At 38.6% G+C, this 22,282-nt stretch overlaps 1 protein-coding gene across 3 annotated transcripts in view; it reads right to left on the bottom strand.

The window, feature by feature from the left end:
* Window positions 1-176: 176 nt before the first annotated feature.
* Window positions 177-22,282, bottom strand: part of osbp2b (oxysterol binding protein 2b) — a 92,082-nt gene continuing 69,976 nt past the window's right edge. For all 3 annotated transcript variants that reach the window (XM_084414768.1, XM_084414770.1, XM_084414769.1), the window contains 12 exons: window positions 16,380-16,630; window positions 9,413-9,611; window positions 9,160-9,283; window positions 8,215-8,281; window positions 6,955-7,107; window positions 5,830-6,075; window positions 4,704-4,824; window positions 4,323-4,426; window positions 3,374-3,469; window positions 2,798-2,982; window positions 2,069-2,289; window positions 177-1,878 (listed from right to left, as the gene is read on the bottom strand). In XM_084414768.1, the coding sequence (XP_084270894.1) occupies window positions 1,736-1,878; window positions 2,069-2,289; window positions 2,798-2,982; window positions 3,374-3,469; window positions 4,323-4,426; window positions 4,704-4,824; window positions 5,830-6,075; window positions 6,955-7,107; window positions 8,215-8,281; window positions 9,160-9,283; window positions 9,413-9,611; window positions 16,380-16,630 (1,910 nt within the window). In that variant the 3' untranslated portion in view covers window positions 177-1,735. The remainder of the gene's footprint in view (window positions 1,879-2,068; window positions 2,290-2,797; window positions 2,983-3,373; window positions 3,470-4,322; window positions 4,427-4,703; window positions 4,825-5,829; window positions 6,076-6,954; window positions 7,108-8,214; window positions 8,282-9,159; window positions 9,284-9,412; window positions 9,612-16,379; window positions 16,631-22,282) is intronic.

Here is a 22,282-nt window from a genome sequence, read left to right as displayed (position 1 = left end):
CAAAACATTCCTAGCAAATGTATACAGACATAAAAAGTGCCTGCCAGTATGCAAGTCAGTGTGCTTTAATAGAAAATATTAACATTTATAATAAATACAATGACAGCTTGTCAAAAATTAAACTTTGACTAGCTGGATAATTTTAGATTAAAAGAGTAAACATCTTAGTTAAAATTCAGATTTTTACCAAAACACAGCATTTATTAGGATGGCATGGCATCATTACTTTTGTATCCTTCATAATAGCAGTATTAGTATTAATAATATGGTTATCACAAAATACATATAGTGGCGTGAGCCTAATTCTACATTCTTGCCAGCAATCAGAAATAAAGTGAGAACTGATCTCCAGTGATGTCAGGTCTTGAAGACTTTAAGATAAAAAAAAATAATAAAAAAAACCTTTATGATTTTATTCTGTGAGTCTAACTGACGTTATACAACTTTACAATAGAAATATCTGCAAAACGGAAATTTGTCACTCCTGAGTCCTAATGATTTATAACCTCAATAAGAAATGTAATTTTGTGTTACAGGGACACTGAAATTACCAGTTCAAAAAGATGATAATATACAACGTGCTGCTTTTCTCTATCACCACATTGTAATGTGAAATATAGCGGCCCCCTTCTTCGGGAACCTTTGGGCATGTTTTAAACTACTATCTCTACTAATAAATACAAGCATATTATAAACACAAACCTTCACTTGTGTTTTCAGTATCACACTTTGTTCTGTGAATGGATAATTGTTTGCCATGTCCTCTGAGAAAGTCAAGCAGGGTGACTTGTTTACTTTTATTGGTTGATTGTTCATTCATTCATTAAGTATCCTGATTGTACAAAAAAAGATTTTTAATTGCATTGCTATGCACTGTACTGTGGCTGTCACAGTAACATGAAAATGTCCACCGGGGGCTCCACTGCACCAATGCAGGAAGCAGCTAATTAATGTGCATGACAATTCATGAGTGTAAAACATGTGTCTGTGTCAGAATACCTGCACTGCCCAATACAACAGACTCAAGGGCTCTTTTAATGCTTGTCTGAAGCCCATTGGCTGACTGAAGACATGACATGAATCTTATCTGTCACTAGCTACGCAAAGTGGGCGGAGCCGGGAGAAGGTCTTCAGCTGAGTGTTCGATAAAAGAGTAATTCTCTGGGATATGCAAATAAAATAACTTCCTTTGCCCAAATATGGTATTGTTGATAAGAAATTTAAAGTACACAAGCTGAACAATCTGATAATTCACATAAATGTTGCAGATGCTTTGTGTTGATTCTCCTCCTTCATATGTAAGTTTCTTCATGTTTTGTCCTGGCCAGCAGAGGAGGGGGAGGAGTGTCTTTGATATGATCTCGTTCTAATCCAGACTCAGCGCCTTGACGTTGGGAATCCAGACGTTGGGAAGAGAGGAAAGTGCATTTGTGATAGGGTTGTTCTGAATAAAAAGAACCTGATTTGCTTTGGAAGATAAACCGGGGCGGCACTTGGAGTGTTCAACGGCACGTTTCTCCCACACACTCATCTTTGAGGTGAACATCAGAGTCAGGCAAAGATATATATCATTGGGCCGCAAACACACGCTCACACTAAACACACACACTCAAACACACACGCAGGTGTTGACGACCTGTCTCCACAATCTCTGCAGTCCCAAGGGGTAAGTCCATGTAGAGGGTTTATTCTCCTTTTGTCTTTGTCTGCAGAGTTAGTCAAGTGTTTCGTGTGTTCAGAAGATCACAGGACACATATTCCAGTCCTGTCTTTCTTTGGCCTCCCAGTAACCCCCCTTATAAACGAAACTAGTCTCTCCTGTCATTTCATCCGTCCTCTGGTGGAACCACAGCGGCCTGTAGCACTCAAAGTCTCGTCCTGGAACACAAAACAACAATAAAACCATCAGAGGAACAGCCTAAGATCAGCCAACCGGGAATGTTCTGACTAAACTGTTGTGGTAGATAACTGGAATTTATATTTGAATGGTATAGGTGTTTGAGGTACGAAACCCAACAAAATGTCGCAGGGACGTGACTGGCCTGCGTGACCTTTGACCTCCCCTCACCTTCATCTATGGCATCGGATGCCTCAGCATCTCTCCTCCTCCTCGTAGCTCTCTGCTTCTCCTCTAGCCTTTGTTTCTCTGCGTTGGCCTCATCCCAGCGTCCCGCTTCCATCAGCCGCTGGTCTGGCCTCAGCCTGCTGTCCGTCAAACAAACATCCTCTTCTTCCTCGTTCAGGGTCAGAGCCAGAGAGGAGAAATGGTACATGTTCTCAGCATTCTCTCTGAGTGATGGTGATTGAGAGAGGAGAGTGACAAACAAATAGAGAAATAAATGACAATCAGAGAATCTAATCTGTTGAGCAAGGCCTTACTACATCTTTAGTTAGCTCAGTAGTTAGTCTGGTGGGTAAGTAAGTGGTGAAGAAGGTGGTTAGTTCTGCAGGTAGATTGGTCTGCCGGTAAGAAGTCGGGTCGGTTGGTAGTCTAGCACTTAAGTGGTTAAGTTGCTTCCACTGCAACTACTAATTACCTGCCAAATTTACTACCCGTAGGACTTAGTTTGGTATGTAACTTGGTTGGTCGATAGCTAGGGTTGTTGGTTGTTCAATAGGCAGGTAGTTAGTTCAGTTGATTGGTAGGTAGTTTGAACTGTCGGTCAGTAGGCAAGTAATTTACTGATCTAATACGGGAAATTGAATTGCATTACAAGCCAGACATTAATACTATACAGCCCACTGAACATACATTTTGCCCTCTTGACTGAGTCATGCACTACTTGACGTGTCTTACGGTAGAGGGTATTTCTTCCACAGCAGTTTGGGTGTGAGAGTCTGATAGACCGTCTTCTGTTTGCCCTCAGAGCTGCTGCTTCCTCGGCTACTCTGCACGATCTTGGCGCTCTCCATCTTATCGTCCCATGTGCCTGACAGGATGTAGTGGGCCTGGCCGTCACTGTCCATCACCACCCCTGTGACCTTACAGTGGGAGAACAAGGAGAACAAGGGTAACAAGCTCTGGGGTTGAACTACAGAAGCTTGAAGAGATTGAGAGAGTAGGATAGAAAAGCAGGATAGAAAGATGATTTAGCTAAATTCAAACTGGTTCTTATCAGTTCTCAGTAAAACTCAAATATTAATCACAGGGAGAAGGACAGGGTAGACCATGGGTGTCCAAACTTGGTCCTAGAGACTGTCCTGCAGAGTTTAGCTCCAACTTGCTTGAAAGTTTCTAGTATGCCTAGTAAGATCTTGAAGATCTGGTTCAGGTGTGTTTAACTGGGATTGGAGCTGAACTCTGCAGGACAGTGGCTCTTCGGGAGCAGGATTGGGACACCCCTGGGGTAGACAATTTAAGTCCAAAACGTACCTTTCGTGGGACTTCCCTTGAAAAGTAACTGTAGGGAGAGAACTTGAGCTGACAGGTCTCTTTGGTTGTGTGGTTGACTATATCAATATCTCCTGACTAAAAGAAAAAATGAGATTAAAAGTGAGAAAGACTTCCCAGTGGTCCTCAAAATATGGGGGTATGTGTTATCCTCAATAAAGTTTTTGCTATTGAACAGAAATGGTGTCTTAAAGCCAAAAAAATGTTTTACAATCAAAAACTTAATTGGCTGCATTGTTCAATTGCCAAATGGTTTTTTGTCAGTTTTATGCTGCGTTCCAGGCAGGTTTTTGAGCACGTAAATCACGACTTCAAACAACGACTCACGACTTTGTAGCGTTCCAGGCCAGTCACGCCAAACTACCTGAGCGCAAGGAATTGTGGTAGCTAGATGTAAACAAACCAGCATGGCAGACCTTACGGGGCTTATGCGCATTTGTAATCATTTCTGTCGCCAAAGGTGCTTACTCCTTGTTTATTTATTATTATTATATTATTATTAATTTGACTGCAACGTTATATTGTCCTAAAGTGTATTCTCACCGTGTACCGCCTGCAGAAACACTGCATCCGTAGGGGCTGCCATTGTTGTTTTGTATGGTTTCGCGGGCTATGTGACGTCAGAGCTCGTAACTGGGAGTACATCGATCTAGTACGAGTTCACGGGTGGGAAGTCACGGGTTTGACTGCCGTTCCAGTGCACTTTCACGGGTGTAAGGTTGGAAAAACACGGGTTACAGGTTGCCTGGAGCGCACCATTAGTAGTTTCAGAAGAAGACATCACAAAAAATTGAGAACCACTTTAATAGAAAAATACAAAAAAGTAAAACTAAAGTTCTCCTTGACATTGCTAGGTTTTGAACATTTGAAATAAACAACATAAACATCAGTTATCCAAAATGTGATTGCTTAATAATGTCAGAAGTTCAACCTGATCAATCCACAGTTTGCCCACAATGATGTTGTGGACGGTGGAGGTGACTTTACGCCACACGTAGTGGTTTCCACTCGCATGAAAGTGCAGGTGGATCGCACCTGATTAGACAGAGAGAAAGTATGCATGTCAATGTATGTGTGTGTGTCTGCTAATCCAAATAAGGATGACAAGGATCCTGACAAGGATACAACTCAGAGCAGAAGATTGGACAGTAAGTTCATAATTCATCATTCTAACAATATGACATACAAGTCATATGAGAGAGAAATCTAGAAGTAATACTCTGTGTGACATTAAATCAACAAACAATGTGTGTGAATTTTTGGGTTACTTTTGTGAAAGAACCTTGTACATGTGTACATTTGTTGTACTTACCCAGAGGCATGATGGAGAGGTATTTGCCACGGAACTTGCTAGCGATGGTGATTTCCTGCCACAGGGTCCAGCCTCGCTGTGACATCACATGATGAGCGGCTGCCGGCGGATGATGACTGACCTAAGAGATTATGGGTAAATATCAGCCCAGCTGTATATAAAATACACCACTAGGGGGCGCTGTCTCTTTATTCATTCAGACATTTGTGGACCTTCTTTGGGTGATTCAGGTATTCTCACAGCCATTATTACTCTCCACACACTAAACCTGGCATGAGAAGCATCTCCAGTGATGGATGACGGTGACTGAAAATCACTGCTGTGACACTGCTTACACATTTGCTCCTTAAGGATAAATTGCTTCATTCCTCATTTCTTCTCTCATTGCTAAATTCCTCATTTATAGGCTGCTCTGAATGAAAGTGTCAGCTAAATAAATAAACGCAATGAAATGTAAATGTAATTTTCATGATACCATGATTGACTTTGATGTTGCTTTTTGCATTTATCAACTGAAGACAGCATTCAAACTAAGTTTGGGGTCAGATTTTTTTTCTTTTGGAAAGAAATTAATACTTTAATTCAGCAAGGATGTTTGCTGTCCAAAATGAATCAAATCTAACAGTAAATACTTTTGTAACAAAAAATTATATTCTAAATAATTTATGTTCTTTAAAACTTTCAATTCATCAAGAATCCTGGATTAAAAAAAAAATGTATCAAGGTTTCCACAAAAATATTAAGTATATTTAAAATAAATATTTTCAAAATGGATAAGCATATTAGAAGGATTCTGAAGGATCATGTGACACTGAAAACTGGAGTAATGGCTGCTAAAAATTCAGCTTTGCCATCACAGGAATAGATTATATTTTAAAATACAATAAAATAGACAGTTATTTTAAATTGTAATATTTCACAATATTACTGTTTTTACAAATAAATGCAGCCTTGGTGAGCAGAAAAGACTCCTTTCAAAAACATTCAAAAATCTTACCAACCCCAAACTTTAGAACTGTAGTACACGCATGTCCTGTACTAGCCAAATAACTGAGATTGAGATTAATGTAAATGCTAACAAATAGTTTTCCCCGTATATTACAGACCCTTTGACTCAAACACAGACCTGTTCACAGATGGAACGGTAGCCGAATTCTTCTAGGCGGTCCAGTTCGTAGGTCTCTCCCAGAAGAGGGTTGAAGGGCTTGGCCGTCCGATGCACTGTGGTGGAGTATGAGGAGACAGAGAAGGCTGCGACCAGACACATCTGTTCCAGAGAGTTCTCACAGCGCGCCGCCTTATCCAGCAGCTCGTAGTACTCCAAATCCTCCGTCAAGCGCTGCAGCATCGACAGGGGCTCGTTGAAGTTCACCTGGACACAGAGAGAGACAGAAAGAGACCACGGCTGTGTCGCAATTCACATTCTTCAAGCCAGGGAGATGCTACTGTCACGAAATTGTGACGCATGTTTGCATCTACCTATATTTGATACCTTTAAAATGAATCACTTTCCCTAAAGATTTGTATATTTAAAGTTGTGGTAGCTTTAGCTTTGTATTATTATTATTTTTTATTCATTTAAAACTTCTCTTCCATAGTGCAAGGGGTTGTAGGCAATATTAGCTTAAAAAACATTTAAAAGTTTGGGGCTGTTAAGATTTTTAAATGTTTAAAAAAAAAGTCTCATATGCTCACCAAGGCTGCATTTATTTGATAAAAAATACAGTAAAATCTGTAATATTGTGAGATATTATTACAATTTAAAATAACAGTTTTCTATATTTCTATTATTTTATATATTTAGAAATGTACTTGATTCATATGATGGCAAAGCTGAATTTTCAGCAGCCATTACTCCAGTCTTCAGTGTCACTTGATCCTTCAGAAATCAAGTACCAATTCTTATTATTATCAATGTTGAAAACAGTTGAGCTGCTTAACCTTTTTTTTTTTTGTGAATAGAAAGTTCAAAATAACACAATTTATTCTGAATTAGAAATCTTTACTCTCACCTTATATTAATAAAAACATTTATTAATTTATTTTTCAACTTTTGAATGGTAATGTTCATGCAAAAAGTATGTCATCTGGACACTTCTTACTGTTCTCAATGATCTGCAATGCACTGATTCTAATCTTGCACTTAGGAACATTTCTTCAATATGTGATATCACAAATGATGTCAAATTGTTTAAAAAAAAAACATATACACATAGGAAAGTAACTGATTCAGTATGTGTATGCAACTTACAGGCATTGGGATCTTAGAGAGCTCTTTGCCAATGCAATTCTTCATGATGCTCCACAGATTGAGCGAATAGTTGGGCTTCTCTGGGATCTGGGTCCGCCTCTTCCTGTGAGGCTGCAACTCTTTCCCTGAAAAGTCATTACTGCACACAGAACACTATAAAAAAAAAGAAGACAGAGAGACAAGAGTGTTTGTATTAAAACACATCAGAAATGTGTAATGTGTTTGTTCTGAAAGACATTATTTGAAGGGCCGCATTGCCCTTGAGGAACATAAACACTGACTGATGCTCCATCTGTCTCAGAAAGCGAGTCACCAAGAGAGAGAAGAAAAGAGAGGAGCAGATATCAGTTAATTAAGAGTCGGTTTATTGAGACGATGATGATCACAGACCCCCTGAGGAAATAGTCACACTGAGGGGCTGTTTACACAACACCGTTTTCAACTAAAAACAGAAAACTTTTTATTCGTTTTGGCCGTTCATTTACACAACAACAGCGTTTTGGGGGCCTGAAAATGCAAACTTTTGAAAACGGGACTGACACGTTTTATTGTCTCCATGTAAACTACAAAAGAATTTGTGAAAACGGTGACGACATGCACATGCGTATTACATGTTCAGTCTAAAGGCGCATAGTGTTTCTTTACAAAGTGCCATCGCCAACTACTGGCCTGGCAGCATAATACAGCATTTTAGTCGTTTTTGTGGATCCGTGTAAACAGGGATCATTTTTGACAACGTTGTCATCTGTACACACACACACAAAAAGGAAAAAACGTGTCCCCGAGTCTACTGAATCCCTACTCCACATAAAATAATGTGTCTGAGGCCAATAATGAAAATGATTCTACTTAACATTAGCTTAATAAAAACTTTTCATTACAAAATATAAGCATAACAACTTCAGTTCCAGGGCTTGAATTGTCTCTCTCTCTCTCTCTTAGTATGATAAATCAAATAGCACTTAATTTTTCCAGTTTCATTTAAATTTTTTGTTAAAATAAAAAAATTCAATTAAAAAAAATCAAATCAAACTTCCTTGTGCTGTGTTTATTGGAATGTTTGTAAGGCACTCTTCTCTGTCACCCCCATTTTCCAAAACAAATTTCAGGCCCTGGTGACAAGTACATTTGTTTTAGTATTTCAGAATGTCTTACTGTTTGGTTTTAAATTAGATTTGTAGTCTGAGATTTTCATTGTAGTCTTTTAGATCCCGGCGTATATGACCTTTGTTTTGGGCTCTTTTTTCATGTCATACTTACATTGTCTTCCTGGTTGCAGTCACTGGGGTGTCCTCCGCTAGCACCACTGAGATTACTCTGAGAACGCCTGCACGGACAAGAAAGAGAGAGACATTGTGTTTGATTGATGGAATAAAGGCATCTGGAGTTGCTAACACATCATGCAGTCAGCAAAGAGCCCTTTACAAGGACCAGATCAGTTTTTGCCCCCATCCATTCCATTATTTTGGTACCATTTTCTAGCATTTGATTTCTCGTTCCCTAATGAGCAAAAATTAAAGAAATACATACATCACAGGTGTTCACAATACCTTAAATATACTAAAAAAAGACCTGTTAGGTTATTGTATTACTACACGTTGTCAGCTCACTGAGCAGAGAACCTAAGCCACTATCTCCGAAATTCGTGTACGATTGTTGCATTTCGACTCTGTGGCAGTCGCACAGATCTTCCAAATTTCTCATGAAGCAGAAGTTATCCTCTGCTTAGTGAATGTATGAATATATCCACACAAAACAAATGACCGGCAATACGTTTGAAAGAAAAGCATTGTAGGTTTTCTACTCCGCGCATCTCCAGACTTCCAGCCTGTAGTTTGTCGAAGATAGTAGGAAGGTGGATTAAGAAATGTATTTGAATTCATTGTTAATAAAAAATCAATTTTTAACTACTATTTTTCAAATGCTCCATTTTCTCACAGACTGCCTCTGCCTCTCTCTAACCCACGACTTAAATGAATGCCGCCTGTACCCGCTTAGACGTTTAGTCTAGGCTCCCATGGGAATCCTGTGGGAGTGCAGACCTCTAGATCAGTGTCATCATCCTTTAGTCACGTGTTTAACCACCTGGCAGAACAACACTTATAGTGATAGTTCACCCAAACAATACAAATCCCTCATGATGTGGAAAAGCCTGTATGATTTTCTTTCTTCTTTCATTTTTGGATTGAGTGGGATGAAGCTGACCTGTGTTGAGAGGGGTCCGTGGCAGTCACTGTTATAAAGGCAGGTGAGTCCTCCATGGCATCAAAAAACTCTGTATCCTCATCTTCATCACTCGCTTCCTCTTTCCGGGACCTTTCACTCACTCCTGCACAAGCAAATAAACACAGCTAGAACCACTACAGCAGTCATGGCGGTTTATCGTGTTATCAACACAGGTCATGTCTCATAACTGAGCTCATTCCGTTCTGAATGATCGCGGGCTCCAGCGTCTCACCCGTGTCAGTGGTGGGCGTATCGGGCGTGTTGACGGCGTGTGTGGGGGCTTCTCTCCAGGCTCGTTCCAGGCTGTTGTGCTGCTTGGCTAGCTGCTCGATGGTCTCCTCTAGGTGGGTGCGTTGCTCTCGCTCATGCTGAAGTACTCGCTGCCATCTGCGGCTGTGGCTCTCTGCCAGGTCCAAGAAATCTCGGCACGCCTGCGCGGGAAGATATGAGACACGGGTTAAACATCAACACAAATACAGAAGATTTAGGAATAAAATAAGTGCAATGTAAACCAGAGGGGATTGATTCTGCTGCTAAAGATCTGCCTCCATGATCAACCTCGTTTTGACCCAAACATAGAGCTGAAACAGTAGAGCATTACCCGGAAGAGCATGAACCTTTTTAACTTTTTTGCTCACCAGACAACTGTGGCTTGTGGTTTTCCAAAGTTGCTAGCCATTCAGCATTTTCACTGGCCACAATTTTGACATCGATACCATAGATTTTTAACATTATCTCATAATTTGGCAACCGGTATATTAGGCTGCCGTCGCTTTAAGACCTGACACACAGACCCTATATACTGTTTTATATAGCCAATATACTTTGTGTCTTTGTGTGCGCGCACTTTGGGTGTGAGCACAAAATCTGCAGGAATGAGTGAAATCATGCTCAATACGCGCCATCCCTCACGCAAAGTTCAAGCCCTGTAACACCAACAATATTCATCCGGAGCAAATGAAACGAGTGAGTAAAGGGACGCGGGTTTGTGTGTCGAGTGAGAGAGTGAGAACGCGCAGCTGATATTGTTGATCCTGCAGAGGGGTTTCAGATATTTCAGTATAGATATGTATTGAAAAATCTATATTTTTGACAACACTAGATTGCACTTAGTTTATTTCAGATGCCTTTTTAAAAGACTGCAATTGAAAAATTTATATTATATAAAATTCAACACGCTGTGTCTGTGTTAAAAAAGTGTCTAAATGTCAAAGATTTTATGCTATGATTTTATTTTCATGCTGCCGCTGTACAGGCATACATGAATGACCCCCGTAGAAGATCTATACAGGTGGAGCTGGGGAAGGTGGAGGTTTTCTGAAAGCGCACTGCAAACTGCTACAGCAAACAATAGTCCAAAATTTGAATGTTGAGCAGCAAGTTCATTGGCTACAGATACAGCAAGCAGATTGTTAAGGGCCTGCGCCAACTACAGTTTTATAACATAACTTTGTTATAAGGGTCTATATATAACTTATAAGGGTCTATATTCCACATTTTTAATTTTAAAATATATTATCATAAGCCAAAATCATTGATTCCAGAGGTGTGGAGCAAATTCTGCCTCCACATCCTCATTGTCTTTGTTTTCCCTCACTATCTCCATCACGATTATCCCGGTTCCTAAATTCTCTAGGGATCTTATCTGTCCTCCTGCCACAGGCACCACACATGAATTCACCTGTTTCCTCATTACTGCTCTGGACTCCCTCATAAAAATGATCCCCACAGGAAGAGATCATGGAAATACCTTCCTCTCTCCATCTTCCCCTTTCTCTGCATTTCTTCTATTTTTCTCTCCTGCCTGACTTTTGTTTATTGTTCTTATTGAATTGTCTGTGAAATGTCTCACAACAAATGAAGTGTCTTCCAACATATAATGAATTATATGTGACAGAAATGTCAAAGAGTTTTTGAAACTGATCATGGGCTGAAAGCAGAAGTGAAAGAATGAATCTGATGGCCAGTGCACGTTCAGAAGCACGCAAACATACAGACTGTCTATGGGCTGAGTCATGTTTTTTTTTTTTTTAAGTTGAGTCTGACTAGCAGTATTGAGCAATGTAGAAGCATGTAAGAGAGGTTACTCTTGGTCAATAGCATGCATGGTCACATGCTTGTACCCAGAGGAAAATGCTATTTGTCAGAGGCTGTGCTTTCAAAGTTTAGCAGACAAGGCTTAAGCCTAGTCCCAGACTAAAATGCATGTTTGAGGCAATCCATGATTGCTTCAAGGCAGCTTTACAGAAATACACAGCAAAAAAACTGTCAATGTTGCAGAATTCTAAAACATTGAAGTATAATTATATCTTTAAAGCTCTGCAGAAGACAATATTGTGACATTCTTCATCTCAATTAAATGATTTTGTTCCGATAGTTTAACTATCGTAGTATACATAGTATAACTTTTTCCCCTATAAATAGTGCAATGTATGACAAATGGCATGTTTCTTCCTCATTATTAAGAAGAATAGCCCTCATCACACATAGGTTTCACTAAAAATACCTCTTGTAACCAAACTCAGAATCTGTGAGAGCATCTCTCTCATCACAGCTCATCAATCATGTTAATAACCGAGACTACAGTACAGCCACAAAATCATTAAGGCAGCTCGCAGTCACAACCAATCACGTCTTTAACAGTGCCACTGCCTCTGGGTGTCAGTGAAATCTCTCGACTGTACTCTTTTCTTCATCTCTCCCTTGATCACTGTTTCTTTGTCCATCTCCCTTGTCTCCTGTGGAGGCACAGTGACATGACTAAACTGACTGACCCTATTGTGCTGGATCAGAAACCACAGACACATAAGTGACTCAGTTTATAACAAATAGGCACAGAATCAATGTCCAAAATTCACCTTTTGCCACACCTGCATTGGCAGGTAAATCGAAAAAGCTATAAGATCCTGTAGAGCTTGGGACAAGTAATGCAAAAGTCATGGGTTCAATTAACAACAAATTAAAATACATATAGCTTTATACGGTTTAAGTTGCTTCGGATGTAAGTCTGAATCTCTCTCTATATATTTAAATACTTAATTAATAAAAGATTACATAATAAAATTCATATTTAAATGCTAAATATTTTAACTGACCATGAAAATGTCTTTTGCATTATTTTATTATTTTTATTTTTATTAAATTATAAAATGTTATAAAAGACATTGGGATTTTAGATTCTTACATTTTTATTTTGGTGGCATTAATTTGAAGAATATTATATGTTGCCACATGGATTTAAGGGGGGGATTTTTTATTTATTTTTTTGTATAGATAGATAGATAAAAAGTTGCTGTATGCACAACATATTTTTTTTAATAGACTTCTGTTTGTATCTTTGTTCGCATTTTTGTAAACGTCTATAATCGCTCAAATCATTTATATCAGCGAATGTCAGAAAACCATTTTTACATTTCGACTTAAACTACTATGTTGTAGTCCGTAATAAAGTTTCCAGCCAACTCACGAGTTTAATTCACTTAACAAGCCAATTTTTACTCACATTTGGCGCTTTGCAAGTGCTAATTTTGGATGCTGTACAGAACATAGTTAAAGTACTCTTGCGCTCTTGGCCACACACTCTGCTCCTTTAAATTCCACAAAGAAAGCGACAAACCCCTGCACTTACCTGACTCCTGTCAGCACTGAGCGTCCAGAGCTCTGCTGCGATAGAGGATCCTCTGCGCTACACTCAGCATGTGACTGCGGCTTGCTAACACGTTCATGAAACTACAGCTTCTCACCTTTAACATAAGCAACACTTCCACTTTTTTTTTTGCTGAGTGAGGCTCTGGGCCCCAGACTGCTCGTGACTTCAGGAAGAGTTTAGAGGAAAGAGATGCATGTGTGTGTCGTACATCCTCATATCCAAGAAATGCCCTTTAAAATAGTTGAGGGGGAGGGAGAACCATGTGATTCAGTGTGTAAAATTGATAGATGATTCATTGAATTTAGAGAAATACCCAGTGAGATTCTCAATAATATTTCAACATAATTATGTCTAGAATCTAGATAGATTCTCAGAATGCCACTTGGTATGATATTTTGCTGTATAATGCAAAGAGATTCTGAGATTCTGTGATATAAGTGTCCAATTAGTTTTTAGGGCCACTGCACCAACAGATTCACACAGCTGCTTTCTCTCAGTTTCAGTAGGGGTGAATACAAGTTAACCAAGACAAGGTTTTTGTATTTAAAATGGCTTTCATTTAGGATCAGAAAGTGTCCCATTTTTCCTGTATCGCACTGGACTTCACACAATCCTGATATATACTACCGTTCAAAAGTTCGGGGTCAGTATTTTTTTAAGCATTAAATAGATCAAAAGTGACAGTAAAGACATCATTATAATGTTACAAAAGATTTCCATTTTAAATAAATGCTACTCTTTATTCAAAGAATCCTGAAAAATCTACCAAGTTACCACAAAAATATAAAGCAGCACAACTGTTTTCAACATTGATGATAATAATAAAAAATGTTTCTTAAGCACCAAATCAGACTGGAGTAATCACAGCTAACAATTCAGCTGTGCCATCACAGAAATAAGTTACGCTTTACAATAAATTAAAATAGAAACCAGTTATTTTAAATAGTAAAATATTTCTCAAAATTACATTTTTTACTGTATTTTTGATCAAATAAATGCAGCCTTGTTGAGCATAAAAAAGGCTTGTTTCAAAAACGTGAAAAATCTTACCAACCCCAAATTTTTGAGGAGTAGTGTATTACCTGTGATGTTCAAAGAGTGTCATTCAAAGAGTGACAAAAAGAAAAAAGTCCCTTTATTCTCTCTCCTTGTTTCAAATAGATGTAATATGTATATTATTAAATATAAGATCATCTGTTTATCCTTCACACCACACACACCGAAAAGAATGGTTTCCCTCTGCCTCTCATTAAAACTGCTGTGGCTCGGCCTGTCCAAGTGCTTTAATGAGCTGGATCCACAATGCTGTTCAGCACTTTTCATTATGCATGTGTGTAGTTCTGTTCAGCTGGCAATTAATCACTTCAAAGATGAACAAAAGAAGAGTCTACACAGCTGATTAAACAGAGATCTCACTGTTGAATGTGTTATAGCATGTTTGTCTGTTACGTCACCTCAAACACTCAGGTCTTGACTGCTGTCTGCAAGGCTAATGGTTGATACTAAAACCAAGAAGTGAGGAAATGGAACTATTAGATTCTTATAATGGTTCTTACAAAACAATGCATCAAGAATTGTATAGAAATCATCACTGAACACAAATCTAAAGACTGTTGAATTGGTGCACCTGTTCAGATAGTTTGCTCTATATCAGTTTTCCGACGGTGTAGCTACTTCTTACCTATGGCTTTAGTGAAGCAAAAGTTTTTTTAACAAACTAATGAGCATGGAAATTACCAAACTCACTTTTTCGGAAAATGTTGATGCTGATACACAAAAGTCTGGCTTATGAATGAATTATGAATTATTTGTTCAAAATCCTTTTGCGAAAACCCACAGAATCAAAATAAATAACATGAAATTTCATTCACCTACACTACCTTTTCAAAAGTTTGGGGTCAGTAATATTTATAAATAATATTTTTATTCAGCAAGGATGAATTAAATCGATCAAAAGTGACTGTGAAGACATTTCTAATGTTAAAAAAGATTTATTTCAAATAAATTCTTGATCTCTCTACATTTCTACATGAGAAACAATCCTACATTTTTTTGTCAGTTTTCACAAAAATATTAAGAAGCACAACCGTTTTCAAAATCAATCAACATATTATAATGATTTCTGAAGGATCATGTGACACTACAGTAATGGCTGCTGAAAATTCAGCTTTGCCATTACAGGAATAAATTACATTTTAAAATATATTCAAATAGAAAACAGCTATTTTAAATTCTAATAATATTTCACAATATTACTGTTTTTACTGTATTACTGATCAAATAAATGTAGCCATGGTGAGCATAAGAGACTTTTTCAAGTGTGATGAGTTCAGGAAAGTTCATCAAAGTTGAAATGGGAAGACACAAGACGAAATCACCTTCAATATTGGTTTCCATAACTGAGAGTAGTGATACCTATCCAAAATTTGATTTAGGAAATCAAAGACACAAAGGACATCCATAAAAGTGAGAGCTATTCCTAGACTTGTATTGATCTCAGCAGTGGAAGCCAGTTCTGCCTTCATTGATTGCACAAAAAAGAAAAGAAAAACAATCTTCGATCCAGGTATTTGCAACTACGTTTGATTTTAGAGCCACACCGAACATGAAATTTGAGCACAGATTAGGATTTTCTCTGGAAAGGATTCAAAGTAAAACTGCTGTTCTGGAGCTAGTTTCACACATGGGTCTGTATGTTTGGGTAAGAGAGCTAATACTGGATTAGGTTTCAGTTTGTCCATTTTGATAAATGAACCACAATCTTCCATCCCACTCTTTCTGAACATTGCTCAATCAAACTGACCATGGCAATAGGGACCGAGGAAAACACTGTCCAGATGATTGAACACACTAAACACAACCAGTCCTAAATATAAGTTAGGTAGTTCATGAAAAGGGAGACACATTTCTCAAGCTCCAAAAATAATATTCTCAGTATACACATTTGCTTATACAAAGAAACATATAGTGCAGTTTAAAAGTTTGGGCTGGTTAAATATTTTGAAAAAAGTATCTTCTGGTCACCAAGGCTGCATTTTTTAAATAAAAAAAATACAATAAAAATAGTATTGTGAAATATTGTTACAGTTTAAAATAACTGTTTACTATTTTAAATTATTTTAAAATGTCATTTATTCCTGTGATGGCAAAGCTGGATTTTCAGCATCATTACTTCAGTCTTCAGTCACATGATCCTTCAGAAATAATTCTAATGTGATTTGGTGCTCAAGAAACATTTCTTATTATTATCAATGTGGAAAACAGTTGTGCTGCTTAATATTTTTGCGGAAAATGTGATAAAAAAATATTCAGGATTCTTTTGGTGAATAGAAAGTTCAAAAGAAAGGCATTTATTAATAATATAAATATTTTGTGACAATATAAAAAGTCTTTCCTGCCATTTGTGATCAATTTAATGAGTTATTTCTGGCCCAAAACCTTTGAACAGTTGAATTAAGATGAATTTAAAACAGAAATGAACAAAATAGCAGTAATTAAACCCTGACCCAACTGATATTCTGTGGTAACAGAAAGTTAGTTCAGTACTTACATTGATCATAGCATTGGAGGTGATGCGAAAGAGGGTGGCTCTCTCATTGACAGCCTTGATTTTCTCTCCTCCCTCCAGAGGCACACGTAAGGTCTCGAGCTCACTCAGAGAACGCTGCAGTGCCGCTCCGTGCTTGGCTATCAGGTCATTGCATGTGCTCAAGTCATCCAACTTACTGGCCAGAGTCTTGAGAGTGCCCTGGATCTCACTGTGGTCTGACTGAGACGTGGGTTCCTCGTCCGCCGAGTCATCTACACAGACAGAAAGACACACAGAGAGAGAGTCAGAATAGAAGTAAATTTCATTATGTCCTTACTCTAAACCTTTTAAAAACAGAAACAAATCCCCAGAGCACAATGTGTTTTCCAGCTGTTCTCATTAATGAGTCGAGGGCACAGCTCCTCCTAATTTCCCTCATTAATTAATGCTGATTTTACAGGTGGCTGAGGCCCCAATGGTCGATATTACCATAGTCACTTATGCAAACAAAGCACCGCCATTCTAAATCAAAACACACACACACACACACACACACACACACACTAGATGGTGGACAGAGAGTGACTACACAAAAAATATTACCTTTTAAGAAACCTGAAATTCTCAGATAGAAATATGTTTCGTAATCACGTCAAACTAGAGAACAGAAGTTCTGAACTGGCAAAACTCATCTGTGGATAAGATGTAGGGTTAGGACTGTAGAAGCACAAACACACAACTTTAATTTAAAGTCTTTAAGTAATGCTTTACACAAAAAGAAACTAGTACTTTTGACAAATAAAGTGCTCTGAAAAGTATAGCTCATGAAAAGATTAGTCTGTTGTTTTCAACATACAGTATGTGGGAATATTGATACTGAAATTGTATCTGCACAGAACTTTCCTAAAAACCCTAAACAAGTTCAAGATATTTTCATGTTTTAATCTACAATAGCCCACTCGTGACTTTTTAAGCTTTTATATCTGGCTTCAAGAAAGGGCTTTCAACCGAGACTGCATTACTGTCGGTCACAGAAGCCCTACGGTCCGCAAAAGCTGCTTCCAAATCTTCAGTTCTCATTCTCCTGGATCTGTCTGCTGCCATCGACACTGTGAATCAACAGATCCTTTTGTCCACCCTCTCATCTCTGGGCATCACAGGTACTCCTCTCCACTGGTTTGAGTCCTATCTCACAGATAGATCCTTCAAGGTTGCATGGAGAGGCGAGGTATCCAAAGCACATCAACTTACCACAGGGGTTCCTCAGGGTTCAGTTCTTGGACCCCTCCTCTTCTCCATTTACACCACATCACTGGGACACATCATACAGGCACATGATTTCTCTTACCATTGCTATGCTGATGACACACAGCTCTTCCTCTCATTTCAACCAGATGATCCCACAGTAGCTGCAAGGATCTCAAGCTGTCTGGCGGACATCTCGGCATGGATGAAGGAACATCACCTGCAGCTCAACCTGGCAAAGACTGAGCTTCTCTGCCTCCCTGCCAATCCGTCTCTACAGCATGACTTCACTATCCAGCTAGATTCATCATCAATCACCCCATCAAGGTCGGTCAGAAATCTTGGAGTAATATTTGATGACCAGGTGACCTTCACAGACCAAATTACAAAGACCACTCGATCATGCCGGTTTGCACTGCACAACATCAGGAAGATCAGGCCTTTCCTAACTGAGCATGCAACACAACTTCTCGTCCAGGCCCTGGTCATTTCTAGGCTTGACTACTGCAATGCTCTTCTGGCTGGACTTCCATCATGTGCAACTAAACCTCTACAAATGATTCAGAATGCTGCAGCTCGTCTTGTCTTCAACAAGCCCAAAAGGGCCCACGTCATTGCTCTGTTCATCTCTCTGCACTGGCTACCTCTCGCTGCTCGCATCAAGTTCAAGGCATTGACGCTTGCTTACAGGTCTATCACAGGCTCAGCTCCCTCCTACTTTCACTCGCTCCTACGAGTCTACATCCCTACCAGAAGCCTACGATCGGTCAACGAGTGACGACTCGTGGTACCATCACAGAGAGCCAAAAAAATCACTCTCCAGAACATTCTCATTCACGGTTTCATGCTGGTGGAATGCTCTCCCCGGCCTCATCCGGAATGCAGAATCCTTGACAACATTCAAAAAACAACTGAAAACTCATCTCTTCCGTGAGCACTTAATCTCATAAATAAAAGAATAATAATTCTTTCCTTTTCCCTTAAATCCTCCCTTATCTGGCTTATGCTACTCTGAGCAATGCCTGCACTTTGTATTTTGAGCACTTCTTGCGTTGTTTTTGCCTCTTCACGATGACTTGCTTAATTTGGTCCTAATTTGTAAGTCGCTTTGGACAAAAGCGTCTGCTAAATGACTAAATGTAAATGTATATGTTTTAAGGCAGTGGTTGACAAGTGTCTAAATGGAACTACAGAGGTTATCAGGGACATTAAACGGCATCGCGCAGAACAAGTGAACTCATCTGCACACTAGTCCATTTTTATGGCTTTGTTGTATTTATACTCGTTCTCTGGCAAACTCTTAACTCAAACAGTCCAACTTGTCAATTTTGAATAAAGATTGCAAGAGTCGTTGGAAGCTTAGCAGTGGTGACGTTGAAGTTGGGTCGATGGGGTAGTTTGTTTATAGCCTTAATTTAGCTTGTTACTCTTGGTGGTTGTATTTAGGCTTCAAAATTCATAGGTTGTGTTCATTTGTGAAGATAAACCAAATGCGTAAGAATCACAAATGCTTGTTGGAATAGAAGAGGGTTTCCCCCCCAAAAAATATTTCTATTGAATTGAGATCCGGACATTGACATGGCTCTTCCAAGACCCTCCATTTCCTTCTTCCAAGTCATTCCTTTGTGAACTGAAAACTTTAGCTTTCATCTGATCCTGACCTGCATCTATTTCAATAGCTAGAGTCTAAGACCACCATATTGGTTATATATTCAAGTAAAAAAATAAGCAATGCTAACATAAAATTACTTAGTGTGCCTGATATCTAGGCTATAAATATTTGCTAGTGGAAAGGACGTGCTAAAAATAAATGATAAATAATTTGGATTCCCAAGTGTTCACTCTGCATTATTTCACAGCTGCCATCATTAATGTTCATTGGCATGTGTGGACACGCTCCCACACACACACATGTGCATTACACATTTTCACACACACAATGGCTCCCTTCCAGTGACAGAAGTCACATAAATCTGGAGAAATCGCATCAGAGCAGAGTTGCTGATGCTGAGCAGAGGCCATGACAGAATCATGCAACACTGATGCAATAAGACAGCTACTCACAGTCACATTTATTCGACATACAAATAACAAGATGAGTTTAAAAAAATGCATGTTTATAAGGTAAAGACGCTGCAGCTAATGTCTGACACAAGAAAGAACGTTCGGGGGGGAAAGATGTGGCATAGTGCGTGTGAGAGACGAGGACATGGCAACCTCGTTCAGAGCAGCGGAGCAGGGCAAGGGTGAGATTGATTTGACTGTGTTTGTTCCTCCTCAGCAGAGAGCAGAGCAGCCGTCAGCAAACTGTTCAGAGACTGAACACATTAACCTTGTCATGACTCAACAATAACATACGTAGATAGAAAACATCGTGTGTGGAGGCAAAGGGGTCACTTTAGGCACTTCCTGTAGAAAGAAGTTTAGTTATGCTAACTAAACGAGCGTCTTCTATGACCTAATTCCAGATTTAAACAGTAATTATTATGCATTAAAAAGGTCTCTCCTGCTTCTCTGTTCATTGTTGTGCTGGGTGCCAGATTAACCACTGGCCTTGAGACAGTTATTGACTGCAACAGAATGACATCTCAAGGGTCTAAATGCTGGAATGGCGAGTGCATTCAATTAAATAGTCCATTTCTAGAGCTTCTTCTTTTCTCTCTTTCCATTAGCCACAACAGACACACATGCGCACACACACTGGCTGACCCTGCGCATACATCATGTATTTGTGAGCCGTGTGTCGTGTGACTGCTGACAGAGGAATCTGTGGGAATGTTTCGAACAGCATATTACAATACCAAGTACTTTTTGTGCAGTATGCAGTCCTATATTGTGCACAATATGCAAATTTGGTTGTGTGCACATGGAACACCAGAATCAATTACTTATGGCAAAATGTGCAGTATACAACCAGAGCACACTGTACTTGTGTCCCACAATGCAACTTGGACAATGGACTTAAAATGAAATAATAACTGATTTGTATTGTTCATATAAATACATATATAAATATGGTTACTTTTCATTTCAAATTATTTAAAAAAAAATTAAAATAAAATGCAGTGTAAAATGGCATGCTGAAATATATTTTTACATTTACATTTATTCATTAAGCAGAGGCTTTTATCCAAAGCGACTTACAAATGAGAACAATAGAAGCAGTTAAACTAACAATAGGACAACAATATGCAAGTGCTATGACCCTTCCCAGTTTAATCTAACGCAGTATGTGTACTTTTTTTTAATTTAAAGATAATAGATAGATGTTGCCGAAAAAGATGCGTCTTCAGTCGTTTCTTGAAAATGGTCACGGACTCAGCAGGTCTGGTTGAGTTGGGCAGTTCAAAGAAAGAAATGTAATGCCTCTTTGAGATGGCACCACAAGACGGCGTTCACTTGCAAAGCGCAAGTTTCTGGATGGCACCCCATACACAAAAGAATTGTATTTGAAATATATTTTCTGGATATGTTTTGGAATATATGCAAATATTTGAAATTGGCCCAATAAATATATTTCATACTTATATTTCATATATTTTTGTTATATTTCAGAATATATTTCAATGTATTTGGAATATATGCCACATATATTTTTGACACTTTTGGGGACCCGTACAGAAAAAAATACATTGAAATATATTCAGAAATATAACAAAAATATATGAAATATAAGTATGAAATATATTTATTGGGCCAATTTCAAATATTTGCATATATTCCAAAACATATCCAGAAAATATATTTCTTTTGTGTATGGGACGCAAGTCTGAAGTAATGAGTTTAGGTAAAAGCGAGCAGAGCCAGTGGTTGGTCTGTAGGCAAAAGTCAGTGACTTGAATTTGATGCGAGCGGCAACTGGCAACCAAATATATAAACTATGTAAAATGTTTTAAATGTGTACAAAACCAAATTGCCATTTTACCTTACATTATACAGTATATATAACCATATTTACAATAGAATACACCATTAATGATTTTTGGTTATTGTTGTTGCATATTGTTTCAATCGTTATAAACTGTATACATTATATACTGCATAGTATGCAGTATAAAAGTATTTAATCTCTTTCCCTTACTCTGAGGTTTAATCCTGAGCGCACACACATACAGTACAGCCAGAAAACACACACACACACAGAATTCAGAAACAGCTTTACATTAGAGTGGTTTTCACCCTGTCACCCTTTAGCTTTAGAAGAGCTGCTGATGAAGGTCTGAGGGTAATGTGCAGCTGGCACAGGGTAAATCTGCTGTATGCTGGAGATTACAGCTCATTTCCACAGCAGCACAGAAGCCTCTGTCTGGAAACCATTCGGCAGAAGGACAAGGTGGCTTGCTGTTTTATAATACTTACAGGCCTTATCCTGCTGCATGACACCAGTCATCATAGAGGTCTGTTCCTAGATATGTCACAGTTTTCAAGCACAACACACAAATATCTGTTTACAAAGAGTGACATTACAGAAAAAGGAGCTCGATACAAACCCATCTGGCACCTCCTGTCTGTATTTACAATCTAAAATCAGCTTAACATCAGATTAAAGAATTAACTCCCACATTAAATGGTTCTTTAGTAACATTATCTTTGAGTACAACTAACCTTTTGACCATTACAAATTTCCCTAGTTCATGTATGCATGAAATATGAACATTAAACTATATTAAAGTATAATG

The sequence above is a fragment of the Rutilus rutilus genome, assembly GCF_951802725.1.
Source record: "Rutilus rutilus genome assembly, chromosome: 7".
Classification (NCBI taxonomy): domain Eukaryota; kingdom Metazoa; phylum Chordata; class Actinopteri; order Cypriniformes; family Leuciscidae; genus Rutilus; species Rutilus rutilus.
This window is presented reverse-complemented; position numbering and strand designations above follow the sequence as displayed.